The sequence below is a fragment of the Myotis davidii genome, unplaced genomic scaffold (assembly GCF_000327345.1).
Source record: "Myotis davidii unplaced genomic scaffold, ASM32734v1 scaffold668, whole genome shotgun sequence".
NCBI classification, from domain to species: Eukaryota; Metazoa; Chordata; class Mammalia; order Chiroptera; family Vespertilionidae; genus Myotis; species Myotis davidii.
Window position 1 is genome coordinate 805,437 of NW_006299394.1, and position 15,464 is coordinate 820,900.

Consider the following 15,464-nt stretch of genomic DNA (forward strand, 5'->3'; position numbering starts at 1 on the left):
GGTCGACAAAGAGGCTCGGCAACCCGTGGCTCACGAGCCATATGCAGCTCTTTGGCCCCTTCAGTGTGGCTCTTCCACAAAATACCGGCTCTTCCACAAAATACCAACTTCTGCGCATGGGCCACGACGTTTCAATCGCACTGTATGTGTGCGCCTGCACGTGGTATTTTGTGGAAGAGCCACACTGAAGGGGCCAAAAAGCTGCATGTGGCTCGCAAGACGTGGTTTGCCAACCACGGGTCTAGTCTATTAAACAGGCAAAACTGGGCTCTTCTCCCACTTGGCCATCCCCCGAATTTTTGTTGTTGTACTTGGTTAATCCTCACCCGAATCCATTGATTTTTTAGAGAGAGTGGAAGGGAGAGAGGGGGAGAGAGGAAAAGGGGGAAGAGAGAGAGAGGGAAACATCATGTGAGCGAGACACATCGATTGGTTGCCTCCTGCATGCACCCCAAGTGGGGCCAGGGATGGAGGCTGCAACCCAGGTATATGCCCTTGACCATGAGTTGAATCTGCAACCCCACAATGCACAGTCAATGCTCTAACCATGAGCAATGCCGGCCAGGGCGGTCCCAGAGTTTTAGAATAGGTAACCTGTGTTGCTATTTGGCAGCTAGATTCCTGGAACAGTCTTGCCACCTGTGGTAATGACCTGCCAAGTCTCTCATGGAGACACTGGACATAAGGTCTGCCCTGCTGCACCTGACCACTGGGCCCAGCTTAGGCTTGAGAAGTTATTGGGTTCGATGAATTAGGGGCTGACTGAGCTGACCATTGCTAGTAATAGATGTAGGCATTAATATATTTCCTGGAGGACCAATGCACGAATTCATGCCAGGGGTTTGGCCCCTGCCACCGCGGTGGCCACCTCTGCCTCAGCCCTCTCCCGCTGCGACTTAATCCGGAAGGACATCCGGTCTAATTAGCATATTATGCTTTTATTATTATAGATATCGTAAATCCTCCCTCCATATTATTTCAGTGTTTAGAGCACATTGTATGCTAATCCGAGCTAACCTCTTGTACACAGTTAATTTTTAACAGAGTTAGGTTTCTATGAGGAAACACGTACTTAAGCAGAAAGCGGTTTTCTGTGTTCTGTGTGAGGATGGCGTTGTTCCCACACGGTGGCCAGCTCCCTGACACCATCGCTCTGCCTTTGGTGGCCACTAAAGGACTGTCAGGGCACTGGAACAGCTCTGCCCAACACAGCAGCCACCAGCCCCACGAAGCTAATTTGTATGTCAACTCATTCACTTTAGGTACAAATGAAAATTCATTGTCTCGGCCACACTCGCCACGTCTCAGGTGCCCACCAGCCCCGTGTGGCGAACGGCGCGTGTGGGACAGCAGTGACCACAGTTCCCACCTGTGGCAGGACCTTCAGACCCCACATGCCAGGGAAAGGGGCTTGTGGTGCCGCCATTTGCAAAGTCTATGAGGAAAGGCAGTGCCAGCGCCTGCTTGTAGTGAACACATGCATTTTCAGTTGACAAGGATCAGATATAAGTCCTCGTACAAGGGCCACTCCCCAGGTGCTTTTAAAATAATATGACCTTGACTCCTGGGCGATGTGGTCCTTCCCTGGGGGAGGCGCAGGGCCTGCACTAGGCACCTCCCACCTGCCGGCTGCTGCCTCGGGCTTGTGGGGCTGAGGCCTCCACGTTCCAGGTGCTGCAGCCAGGCGCTCAGGGAGCATGGAGGGGAGCAGGTGTCTCTTCACTTCCTTCCTCCTCTGGTACTCGTCCCAGATGCAGGTCGGTCCTGCCTTCTGCTTATCCTCTCAGATGGACAGTGTGCAGAGACCTAAATATTAATATTTAGGAAGGTGGAAAAGAATCGCCCCCAGTTCAAATAAAGCCAGAGATAAGTAGAGTTTAAAAACTATGCTTGACTTTTCCTAAGAAAGAGGCCCATTATTTCATCCAAAGTTGAGCTGGCGGGAGAACCAGGCCCTCCTTCTGAGGAGGCGAGAGGCCTCTTTGGAAATCAGTGCTGACGGTCCCGCATTAAATCTAGTCTATTCGCTTACTGTTTCCTGAGTGTAGAGGAACGGAGCGACCCCGGGAACGAGCTGCCCTTTGGTGGTTGCGAACGTTTTCTTTATAGAGCAGAAGGCAGGACCGACTTGAGCGGCACAACTGACGCGATCCTGTCACAGGGGCAGTTCTAGTCCCCGGCTTGGCAGAGGACGGCGACCACCCCGTCAGAAACTCCGCCGAGTGGCTACCGGTGGGAGCCCACAGGCGGCGCTCTGGGACAGGAGGAGCCGGAGGCTCAGGGAGGCCCTCACAGCGTCACCACCCCCTTCCCACGGTTAATGCAGATTTGAATCTGATTCCCCGAGAGCATGCATTGGCCAAAAAGCTTAGAAACCTTTTACAAAAAACAAGACTGAAGAACCTTTTAAAATTAAAAAGAGTATTGTGGATTAGCAAACATTTTAAATAAAAATCATTACTAGATACTTCACAGCTGAGTGAAGAGCCGCCGGTCGTGAAATCCTGCGTGGTGAGCTGGCCACACTGACCGGCACCCAAGGCCACTGGGCCCGGTGGGGCCGCGGTGGCTCTCAGGCTGAACGCACGGAGGCGGCAATGGAGAGGCGCAGGGCCCCGGGCAGGGAAGGCCAGCGTCAGGGACCCGCAGGAGAAAGAAGCGAGAGGCCGGGACAGGGACTAGGAAATACACAGCCGTCCGGCTAATGCTCCATTTCTAACCTCGCGGTGACGGGATGGAGAGGGCGGTGTGAGCGGCAGGCGCCTGGAGGCTCGCCCGTGACTCCCCGCCATGCCCACCCAGCTCGGGCGCCTTGTCGTGGGCACAAAGCAGGCCAGCTGCCAGGTCCCGTCACGTGCTAACGAGGGGCCTGGGGTAGCTCTATCCCTGGAAGCACAGCTCCCCCTCAGGACAGCCAGTGACACCATCACCACCTTGCGGGGAACACCGCTGTGAACACCCTTGCCCACGAGGAGAGAGGCCAGTGAGCACGTTATCCTGTAACGCTGCCGACGGCACCCCAGGCAACCGGATGCCCGGCCAGGGCCTCTCCCACCCGCAGTCTCTTCCCTCTGGCAGCCCTGGAGGCATCAGGGTGGAACCACCACCCATCTTCTAGAGGAGGCTCCACGCCTCCCTGGACACACATGCGGGCCGACCCCTGACTCCGGACGGAGGTCTCCAGCCGCCCTGGGCCCCCTTGCTCCTCAGCCTCACTAAGGGCAGGTGGTGTGGCTCCACGGATTTACACGGACGCTGGCTGTAACACATGGGAGCTGCGGAAGCGCCAGGGGAGCGAGGAGGCTGCCCAGAAAACGTCCTGCTCGGATGAAACACGGCCAGGGCCCAGCTGGGCTCCAGCGCCGCTGGGCTGCGGGCGTTTATTTCATTTCTTGGCTGGAACCTTTCATTCCTGTCCTGTCTCTTCTGGTCTCCCTCCCTCTGTCTCCCTTCCTTCTCCTGGCAGCCACAGCCCCATGCTGCGTGCACACACACATACCCACCACATGAACACACACAACATGTGCACACACACAGTGTACACACTCACACACACAACACACACAAAGACACACACTCACACACAAGGACACACAACACACACAACACAGGTACTCACACAACACACAAAACACACACATGAGGACACATACACAAGAACACACACAAGGACACATGCACAACGCATGCGCACACACAAGGACACACCCAACACGTATACACACACACCACAGACACACACAATACACACACAATACACACACAACACAGGCACACAAGGACACACACACAATGGGCACACAAACGAGGACATACTCACACACAAAGGACACACACACAAGGACACACACACAAAGGGCACACACACAGGGACACACTCACACATACACAATACATGCACACACACACAAGGACACACTCACACACATGGACACGTACACATCCCAGCTCATACCACCACTAAAAGTCATCTCACCCTCACAAGCTTGGTCTCGGCAGGTGGCACAATTTAAAACTGACACGGAGGGAGCGCCCTGTCGGGCCAGCCTTTGATTCGTCCGCCGCACATTAAACAGGAACAACATCAACAAGGTCACAGGGAGCGAGCGCGAGGCTCCTTCAAGCTGCGTTTTGAAGCCGTGTCTGCGCGGCTTGTGCAATCAGACGTGATTGTCTGCACATGTTCGGTTACGACACTCCAGACACGGTGCCCAGCCCACCGGGTGACGTCCGAGCCCGTGCTCCCCGCTTAGGAAAGATGCCAACGCGGCTGCCCGCCGTTTCCTGCCCCGGCACGCAGACGCCTCGGCTCCTTTGTGAGGGCGCCACACTCTCCTCCCCATCACACAGAGCAAAGCTCTTTCTGGAAAACTCTGTGTCAGGAAGTGGGTGAATGCATATGGCCTGGAGCGCCCCCCCTCCCACACCCCAGTACTTAGGTCATCTGGAACCCATTTCCGAGCCCACACTTCTCCCCACGGATGGGTGGTTTCTAGGGGGGCATTGGCGACTCACCAGTTCGTACAGCAACTCGCGTGAGCACCAGAGGACGAGGGTCTTCGATTGCCCAGAGCCCACAGGGGTCAGCTCTGACTCCCTGCCCGCTTTGAACTCTGACCGAGATGGCCCATCCCCTGTTGGCGTGGCTGCTGCCTCTGGGCTGCCCCCAGCGGCCCCGACCCTCTAGTGCAGCGGCTCTCAACCTGTGGGTCACAATCCCTTTGGGGGTCGAACGACCCTTTCACAGGGATCGCCTAAGACCATCGGAAAACACATATATAATTACATATTGTTTTTGTGATTAATCACTATGCTTTAATTATGTTCAATTTGTCACAATGAAAATACATCCTGCATATCAGATATTTACATTACGATTCATAACAGTAGCAACATTACAGTTATGAAGTAGCAACGAAAATAATTTTATGGTTGGAGGTCACCCCAATGTGAGGAACTGTATTAAAGGGTTGCGGCATTAAGAAGGTTGAGAACCCCTGCTCTAGTGGATCATTCGTGGAGAGCCCAGACTCTCAGGACAGAACGTCCCAGCCAGCACGTGCTCCCGCTCTCCTCTTGTCCGGGCTGACTCCTCGCCCTCGCACCCAGGCCTCCTCTGACGGAGCAGCTGGGGTTCCCTAGTCCGCAGTCCACGCCACTGGCCACCACGGAGCGGAGGGCCCGTCACCTCCGTGGCAGACGGGACACCCCAGTCAGTACAGCAAGGATGACCTGTCATGCTTCTTTCCCTCCCTTCCTTCCTTCCTTCCCTCCCCAGTTGAGTCTAATCATCCCAATGAAACAACAGAGACCATCCCCACCCAACCAGCAGGGCCCCCGCTCCAGGCCCAGGACCCTCAGCTGTCCCAGCTTGCTGTCACCGCTGTGAGGGAGCGGACGGCTGATCTGAGGAATCGAGTTGGATTGCTGTCCCAAATCTACACTCGGCTCTCCCTGTGTCTGTCTGATCGATTTCACTCTGTGCGACACAGCTTGTCGCTACGGATTTTCATGCTGGTCGGGAGCCGTGGGGACCCAAGGGCCAGTGGACGAGGCTCAGCACTGCCCGTGCCTCGCCAGCCCCGCCTCTCTGTTGGTGGCTTTTTAATCGGCCTCCAACGGGTCGGAGACAGGGTTCTCTTTCAGACCACACACCTGATGCGATGGACACCGGCTACCAGCTCTGCTCCCGTGCCCAGGCCGGCCTCGGCACCCTTCCCACCCCTGTCGTCGGTCACCTGTTCAGCTCTCCCCGCAGAGGAGGCATGTGGCCGCAGGTGCCTGCCAATGCTGATTGTGTCTGGCAGCCCCGGACGCCAGGGGCCTGCGTGACCCCACCCCAGCGCCTTGGTTTTGGGGGCAGAATGCTGCCGACGGCGTCACCGATACAGACACGAGAAACTAAGCTCAGCTGAGTCCCACTAAGTGTCACGGTGAGCCCGGTGGCTGTGAAATAATTGGCAGGGAGAGAACGGAGGGGCTTGTGTCCTTACACTGATGCCCTGGGGACTGTACATCTGACTGGCCGCCAGTCCATCACTGTATCCTCCTGTCTGGCTGATAACATGGCGAAGGGTATCCACCTGCGGGAGGAACGAGAGAGGAGGTTAGTCAGGGCACTACCGCTCGGCACGCCAGGCCCGCGCCATCGCTCAGAGACGCTCCTCTGGGGGTCCAGGAGGAGGAGGCTGGCTCCTCTCTAAGCCAACCCAGTCTCCTCACGAGCTCCATGCGGTGGCAGGAACACGGTAACAGAAAGGGGGCCCCACTGAGCTTCCAGGAAGCTGCATGAGGCGGTGACGGGGGGCACCATGGGAGAGGGAGAACTGCCCCCCACATTTCCGTGCAGCTTCTTCCCGGCTGGTGTCCCATAGAGGGCACCCGGCCAGCCACCGCCCGAGAGCAGGTGTGGCTGGCACGCATCTGTCTGGGGACACATGATGGCCAGCACTGCGACCTGGCCAAAGTGTGACCGTATCTCCTCACACATGACCCAGGCACTTCCTGAGTGAGGGCTGAAGCGCCGGCCCGCGGTCTATTCTGGGCACATCGTGCTTCCTGGCCACGTGCCGATGACATGGTGGGCATGGCTGGTAAAGTCTGGGCAGTTCTGACCCAGAGCCTCCCACCGCCCATCGCCCATCAGTGGTGGGAGGGTGAGCTGCCCAGGACCCTGGGCTACACCACACGCTTCACTTTCGCTTCCCAGCATGGACTTGGACTCGGCACCAGAACGGGTCCCTGGACCCGCAGGAAGGCTGGGCGACGGGCTCGGTCAGCCGGCGGGGTCTCCCGAGCTTCACGTGGAAGCAGGAGACGCGCAGCGCCTGCCTCCCAGGACTCACCTCCGTGTCGGGCAGATACCGAGTGGAAACCCGGAGTGAGAGGGAGCCCGGAGAGCGAGCCGATGCCCGAGCAGCCCCTCCGTCCCGGGCAGTGAGCACAGAGCGCTGAGTCCCCTCGCTCCTGCCCCGCCTTCCCAGTGTGACTGACAAGCCAGAGCCAAATGCATTCACCAAGTGTGGACGAGATTCCACCCGACAATGGTTGTCTGTTTCGGTTTGGTTTGGTTGTTGCTAAGGTTTGTTTCTACGTGTCCCTCTTTCTGGACAGAAGCGGGAAGTGCCAACACGTCCAGGAAGTGCCCACACGACCGAGGGCTCTGGGCTCCAGGTGCCCCCTGCCGGCACAGTGGCTGGTCCCTACCTGTGACTGCACGTTGGCTCCAACCTGGGCCCCTTGGTAAGAATCCCCATTGAGTGACTGCACGCTCATGAACAAATCTCCAGAGTTTGACATGTTAAAAGAGCTGGAAGAACCTGGAAAGGAAAGGATGAGGCACCTGAATCACAGAAAGGAAAAGGCTCCGCCCGCAACTGACAGCGAGAGGAAGAGCAACATGCAAAGCAACCCCCAAACGAAACTGCACCCAGACCCCTCCCACGTCTGGTTAGTAGCATGGAGAACAGAGCAGACAGAGGTGCAGGGGCCCTCGTGCAGCGGAGTCACAGTGGGCAGGTGCCCCAGGCCGGGCCCCATAGCAGCTCCCAGCTGGGGGAGGGGCCGCACATTCTTGTCCGCTCATCTAGTGGGTCTGGGGCAGTCTCCAGGCCTAAGGCCTCTCTCTCCACCTCTGGGGTCCAGGGTTATCCAGGGGACCGCACGGGGGAAAACATGGGCTGGTCCACACCACGTTCGCCCCCGCCTGGAGCGCACGAGCTGGGCAGCTGTGTCTGAATACGCGGCTGTCAGCCCACCTGCCTGCACTGGGCAGCGCGAGGAGGGGTGCGTGAAGCAGTGCCCTCGCAGGCTGGACCCAGGTATGACTCCACTGACATTGCTGATTTCTAGAAAGCAGGTGAAGCTCCTTGCTGGGTGGCAAACAGCCCAAGAAGCCTCTGGGGTGGGGAAAACGTGTGAGAATGAGCTACCCTCCCCTGCTACCTGCCGCTATGGAGGAAGAGGAAGCAGGGTTAATGGGCCGGGAACGGGCGAGCATGCGTGAGTATGGAGTGCTGACAACAATAGTAATAGTAGCACAGGGCCCGCCGGGGCGCAGTAAGCGTCTCCCCAGAGATGGAGCCTTTCCCCGGAGTTTGCCTGGAGGTCCATCCTGGCCCCACCCCAGCTCCCCTGGGAAAAGCTACCCTCACAACCTAAATACAAGGTGTGGGAGGCTTAGGATTACTCTGAAGGCAGCGTGCAGCTCAGCGCATTAGGAAAGGAAGCCCGACGTGCAAGGTGTGGTTAAGTCATGACGTTAGCCTGGAAGAGGAGACGCAGGGGCCAGGTCCTTCCACTCTGTCCTTTCCAGCCAGACGCTCTGGAGTCGCCCAACAAGGATTCCTGCCTGAGCTCGGGCTCCTCCCTGGCTCTGCAGGAGCGACCTGCCTCCTGCAGGAGGGCCCGCCACGTGGGCGGGGCTCCGGCCCTCTTCCTGAGGAGGCCTTCCAGCAGTGCCTCCTACTAACTAGCCGTCCTCGCCTCACGCTTCAAGAGCCATAAGAGGAAGCAAGGTGAGCTGAGCACGACTGGCCTAGGACAGCCTCGAGATGGACGCTCCTCGACACGCAAGGACCCAGCTATTTTGCTGCATGAACTGAGCTCGCGCTCGCTCCCTTCTGGTGGGAAACAGGGAGTTCCTTCTTTGGGGGTGGGCGCCCCGACACTGCCTGGAGAACGATGGCCTTGCCACAGCTCTGCACACACCCTGTGTCATCTGGCACATTGCTCTGTGTAGCTCGTCCCAAAGAAATGAGAAAAGATGGGTCTTAGGCAAAATAGGCAACACAGGCCCAAGGTCTGTGCGGTTCCGGCTCTGGCTCCCAACTGGGGTGATCCCCAAGGCCCCAGTCAGCCTCCCGGTGACCTGTCACTCCCAGGCCTCCATGCCCTCATTATTTCCCTCTTGAATCTTCCTTTTAATCTCAGAAATAGGAGCAAAATAATAAAAGCCACTTTGCCATAAGTGTGACAACATGCACTCCCACGCCAATGCCATCAGCACCGAGGACCGGCCCCTCTGAGAACCAACTGGAGTCGCTCACAGGCTCTCAGCTTTCCTGGGAGCGCACAGTCTGAGCGCGGGGGCGTGACCCTTCCCAGTCAAATAGCAGGAACACTACCCTCCAGATGCTGGCTGGTGGCACACACACCGAGAACCGGGAGAACCCCAAGGGGTACCAGACGCCAGGGCATGTGGCATCCCTGACCACGAAGGCCCGGGATGTGCCAGTTACAATGTTACGCTGCCATCAACACACATGATGCCAGAAATATACGAGCACAGAGTAATGGTAACTGTGCCCGGGCCTCACGGACACAGAAAGGACGGGCGCAGGGCAAGGGCTCAGAGCAGTAACTGCCGGCTCCCGAGTGCGGGGCTGCCTTCTGCACGCGGGTAACACAACCAGGGCTCCTGACCCTGATGTGTATCTGGAGGCGGCGACTGCACTCAGGGACAGAAGGTCACAGCCCCATCTAAGCAACCGAAGACAGGTCCTTCCTCCTGCATGGGAGCCCCGAGGGAGCGGGAGGCGGGGGCCGGTTCCGCGGTGCTGTGGCCTTCCCATTCCACCGAAGCATCTGCTGGTCAGTCACAGGGACCTTACCTGTGGGCGGCGGTATCACCACCACCAATTAGTCTAGCAGCTGCACCGCGTGCTGGCCAGCCCACAGGCTCAGACTGGACTTGGGAAAGGGCGGGGTTCCAGCTGCCACCCCGACATTCGGGGCTCATATGGAGCTACACTGGCTGAAGGAGACCGAGAGGGAGCCTGGGTCCCCGTGGGCGCCACGCCACGCGTTGGCGCAGGCAGACATGTGAGTGCGGGGATCCCGGACTGCACGCCTGGAGTCTTCAGGACACGTACATTTATGCAGGAAAAAGAAAACCAATCGACTTCATCACCCAAAAAAGAGAATGCTAATGATGAAATCGCCATGCTGCACGGGGTTTCCGCCCCGGCACCGCTGCCCTCTTGGCCCCAGTCTTCCGGTGGGATGTGTTACGGACTTGTACGGCGGAATGATCACCCACGTGCCTGGCCTCTCCACCTTCCCAAACAGGGGCAGCGCCAAGAGCCTGCAGACAGTCCCGCGTGTCCCCGGGACGCAAGATCCCTGCTGAGCGCGGTGACAGGATAGACGTGCTGTCCTCCCGAGGAGCTCAGCGTGGGGAGGAGCCCTGTGTGTTCCCTCCACTGTGTCTGTGTGAAGTAGCGGCAGGGAGGTCGGCCTCTGTTTGCAGACAGAGGAGGGGCCGCCTGTCAGACCCCCACCAGGGGCGGCTCGAGGAAGGCTGAGTGTCTCCGCTGGCCGTTCTGTTCTCCATGTCTCCTCCTCCTCCCAATTCGAGCTCCCTGCTACTTCCTGCTCAGGGGAAAGGTTGGCTGCTGGGAACCCCACGGCAGGTGTAGGTGGAGGTTCTGAGCCCCAATCTCGAGAGGCTGTGCTGTTCTCCACTGAGACGTGAAGGGGCGGAACACAGGAAGCGAGGACACAACAGAACCACCAATGGGGCAGAGTCTTCCACTAGGTCTTGGAACACAAATGACAAGGGTTCTGGGGTTCCTGGGCCTGCCAGTCACCCTCCCTGGGTTCGTGGCCTTCTCTCAGGAAGCCAGGGTCCAGGCTTTGGTGTGACAATCCTCCACCAACCCCCAAAGCACCAGCCTCCTATTTCCGGGTGGAATTCGAACGTGAACCAGGGCTCCTACTAAGTACACGGGGCCGGAGGGCGGCCTGCCCCATGGGGCCTGCTGCTGCCCTCGGCACATCCCTGCCGCTGGGCAGAAAGGCTGACACCTGGGTGTGCTTCGCTGGTCACAGATCCGATCCCATGCTAATGTCGGTGCTGCCACCGTGGACACTGGCAAACCACAGCCCATTTCTTCTCTCCTGGATACGAAAACGTCCTCCAAGCTTCCCAGAAGACAAGCTACCTCCCCAAAGGGCCCCCTTTATCCAGAGATCAACGCTTCCTGTGATCTCATCAACCATGAGTCGTGGGGACTGTCCCTCAAGGTCTTCCCAGAAGAATTTTGGACCCAGGGCTGTAATTACTACTTCAATGGGCCCCCATTTTTGCATTCTGTTTTTGTTTTACATTTTCTTTCTTCCTTCTATTCTTCCTCTTTGCTGCATCCATGTTGCCAACTGTGTTGGTACAAAATATGACATTGGCCAAGCATGCTCACTAATCTCTAGATGCTCACTAATCCGCACCAGGTTCCAGTTTTAAGTGATTTTTATGAAATATGCTTAAGGAAACAGACGTGCATCTGTCAGCCAACAGGGATACTCAGAAGCGGCTACATAGCGGGAGGAAGAGCAGCTCTGGAGGGAGCCTCGGGGGGTGTGCTGGCCCGGTGGCCTCCTTGCAGGAGGAACGCGGATTTACAGCGAGCAAACCTCCGACACCGCTCCCACCTCAACAGGGACCAGAACGCTCCAGGGTTCCGGAGCAGGGGGCTCCAACTCAGCCAAACACAGTTCCAGATTCCCTTTTGTTTAAACTTGCCGTCTGCTTTCACGGTTACTTATGCTTTAGACTCATCGCAGAGCTGACACAGCATTAGGAACAGCCTGTGACGGGCTGGGTCACATCCGCGTTCTGCCTTGCCCTGTGGCGACGTGGGCTGCGCGGAGAACCCCAGAGTGCAGACAAGCTGCCCGTGTCTCCTGTTGACGCGTGTCCTTTAGGAGTCCCGCTGCTCACACTGCACATTCCCTTCTCTCTGCTTTAGAGAAAGCGCACGCAGGGCTCCTCTCCACGTTATTTTCAACGACTTCAGAACCACTGGGGGGCTTGGCTCAGGTGTCCCGAAATCATTCACTTTGTGCTCAGAATAGTCACGTGAGGTGGGAGCCACCAGAATCACTTCTCAGGAAACTGTAATCAGTGACATTCCCACAGGCCGCAGGCTTCTCCCGCCCAGGCAGGGGTGCATGCTGCCTGCTCTCTCCTCCCTCCCCCTGGGGGGCGGGAAGTCACAGAGTAGTGATGAGGGGAGTCCGCAGGGCCCGTCAGTCCGAGGACGCACCATGAATCATGCCGCCATCTGCGGGGCAGATCTACGGGAGAGGAACGCCGTTTCCACCGCTGCTTTGCGTTACGATGACCTTTGTGGAGCGCGGAGTGCGCTTTGCTGACAAACCGTCCTTCTCCCCCAGAGGCCGCGAACCGCCTGCTCACGGTGCACGCCCGCCGGGTCGCTGGGTCTGACACGCTCCATCACCGGCCCATGGGGCAGGAGGAAGCTCTGGTTCTTAACCTGTTGGCCTCGATCCTCAGTCTTACACCACGGGGAGAAGGAAACCCACAGAACCTCCAGGCACGCACGCTCCGCGCCCCGCCCTGGGGTGCTGGGAGAAACAGCTGGGCAGGTGCTGCGCCTCCCCACCCCAGTCTGCAGAGCCCAGGCCCCTCCACAGTGGGTTCCGTTTAAAGAAAGGGCACGGCCCCGAGATGTGGAGAACCTTACAGCAATGGATCTGTGCGTCCAGGGGCCTCGTGTCTCTAAGAACAATCGCCACAGCTGGGAGGAGACCTTAGTGGACAAGCAAGCTTTGGGGTCAGAGATACGATGTGCCCCCGAAAGGCTGGGCGTTAGATTTTCAATATTAAGAGCTCACATACTTAAATGTGCGACTCTTTAAAATTGGAGGCATCGATTTTCTCACCTGTGCACCCCAGCCATGGGGTAAACTGCCATAATCTAAGGTCAAACTCATTTCATTAGGAAATTTCTGGTTTTTCCCTTAGGAAAAAAGCACCAACATATCCTCTACAGCACACAAGCACCAAGGTTACAGTTTATGCATTCTGACTATGTTTTCTCCGCAGGGGGAAGTGCAGACTGGATGAGAGACAGCACACCCCAAAATATAAGTTGTGAGCCTAAACTCTGGTGCATAAAACCAGGAACACAGCACAGGACTGAGCATAACGTAAAGACTGAAATCTGAATCATCTGAATCAATGACTGGCAATTTCCTTTTGTAGTTTATGTATAGAAACCCAACAAAATAAAATGGCAAAGAATAACAACCATCAGAAGTACAGAGATGTTACAGTCTGACTTTGCAGAACCGAACACCCACTGAGATGTTGGCTGGAAGAGTGAATATTCACACGTGGAGCCGTGTTCATAGGTGACCCAGCCAGTATGTGATGCAGCAAAGGGACAAGTGTCAAGTTCCATGAAACAGACCAAGGGCTAGGACACAGGACCACGTCCACGTACCCACGTGGCCATCGAGCTTCCTCCCGGCATCTCTGAAGGGGGAACGTGGCGTCACCTCCCCAAAACCAACCGATTTACCTTAAACAGACACACCTGTGCTCACCTCCGGGCAAGCCCTTGGTGAAAACAGCGGAACACACCACTCTTTGGAAATGAAAGGGAAACCCCTCAGGGGCGCTGACACCAAAGGACACGCAGATTCATAAACCGAGAAACCTGAAGGTTTGAAGGGAACCCCGATGCAGAAAAAGCAAGTATAAACACGGAGCCCAGTCCCCCCAAATCAAAGAGGAAACTAACCAGCCGAGTTGGGAGTTGAGGGTGAGTTAGCCTGGCTTCCGTGGGCTGACACATTGGTGGCAGTGACAGCCGTTTTGGCAGCATAAATATTGGCTTCCTCTTGAAATTTACCTATGTTCTTCTTGTACCGGATTCGCTTATTTCCAAACCAGTTTGATACCTAGAGCATGTGAGAGAAGACGAGAAGGTTAGCATTTCCTCCTCCACACAGGGCCATGGTGAGGGGGAGGGGAAGCCGAAGAGGTGGGTGGGGGGATTGTCCAGCTAAGATTTCACAACTTTGAGGAAAAGGCCTGAAGTTAGAGTCGAGAGCAGCAACGGTATAACAGGAGACTCGCTCGCTGAACAACACAATTCACACAACCACAGCGATACAACTCCCCAGGAGGAGCCACTCTTTAAACCAGGACCCTCTCAGGCCGGGCAAGCGTCGGGAACTTGCTGACCTGTTAAGTATGACACTAAAACAAGCTGCTTTTAAAAAATAAGTGTAGTTTTGTCCCTAGCTGGTGTGGCTCAGTTGGTTGAGCGTGTCTTGGGCACTGAGAGGTCGCCGGTTGGATTCCTGGTTAGGGTACATGCCTGGGTTTGGGGCTCCATCTCCGGTAGGGGGCAACTGATCAATGATCCTCTCATCAATGTTTCTCCCTCTCTCTCTCTAAAATAAAATAAAAACATATTTTTTAAAAATTGAAATAAAATAAAGAACAATGAGAGCAGTTGTCATAGCAATGCTAACGTTGACTTTGGGCAATAAACATACACTGACCTTTAAATATCCATGTAAATCTAGGTCAACATTGATGGGTTCAATGCAGACTCTTTGGGGTTAGGTAACTTTCATGTGGACTAGATGCTTAGCCATGGTGCTAAGACCGTGTCAGCATCCGTGGGGTCAGGCCCACAGGCTTCGCTGTGTGTGCAAGGCCCACCCGCTTGACCTGGGGAGAAACTGGGGCTCCAGGCTCCCGCGTGCAAGTCAACACTCGGAATAAGCCTGGTTCCATTCGCTGTGAATTCAGTCCCTTGGCGATGCTCACCGCAGCTGTCCCGGCCTCTGCCAGACACAATTGGGGCAGCGCCCGCGAGCCTCCCTCCCCGATCCCGGCCTAGGAAGGCGCGTGTATGCTCCAGATTCCAGATGTGACTTAGCACTAAAATGCCGGGGCTTACGTAACACAAAGAGGACTCTGAGCCTGGCGGGGGCGGGCGGTGCTCCTGCACCTCGGCTCACACAGCCTCTGTGCCGAAGGCGGACAAAGGGAATTCTTGCAAACGACACCAGCTTTAGAATACGTGAGCGAGAGTCACAGTCTCACACGCTGACCCCGGTCGCTCTGCGCAGCGGGTGATACAGCAGAAACGCCAAGGCTCTGCTTAAAAATCAAACTCAGAGGAGGGCACGGCTGGGTCGTTCACCAATGCTCTGCAGTCCACCCCAATCCCTATTCTTCCTGGACAATGCCCCACCCCATGTGCATCAACGTAGCTGTGCTGCGTTTTGACTGCTGGTGGGACAGGGAGCGGAAGGAGAGGGCTTCTTGGAGGGCCTGGATGAGCTGAGAAACGGGGGATGGTAGTTTGGGGGACTTTTGAGAAAGAAAGGACACGCCTGAGGGATGGTGAAATCAGCTACAAGCGAGAAAACAGGAGAAGGAAGAGGTGCAGGGGACATGTTGGGGATAGTTCCCTTCTAGGCGAGAACAGCTGAATGGGAGGGAAGGTGCCAGCTCTGTCCGGAATGCCTGGTGGCCCACCAGGGGCTGTCGCATGCCCTGGGTGACACATAGAATCCGTGTCTCATTAATGACCTCACTGCTCAGCATCATGGCCTGAGGTCTGACAAGCTGTCCCAGGCGGTGCTTCCTGGGTTGTCGGGACTGGAAATGACCTTCCGCTGGGTCAGCGCCTAAGGAA

General features: G+C 56.6%; 1 protein-coding gene across 1 annotated transcript in view; it reads right to left on the reverse strand.

Annotated features, from left to right (window-relative positions):
• PBX1 (pre-B-cell leukemia homeobox 1) overlaps nt 1-15,464 on the reverse strand; it is a 203,373-nt gene that overhangs the window by 12,735 nt on the left and 175,174 nt on the right. Inside the window, exons 6-8 of the mRNA XM_006774990.2 lie at nt 13,548-13,707; nt 7,207-7,319; nt 5,994-6,083 (exon numbers count right to left, since the gene is read on the reverse strand). Of these exons, the coding sequence (XP_006775053.1) occupies nt 5,994-6,083; nt 7,207-7,319; nt 13,548-13,707 (363 nt within the window). The remainder of the gene's footprint in view (nt 1-5,993; nt 6,084-7,206; nt 7,320-13,547; nt 13,708-15,464) is intronic.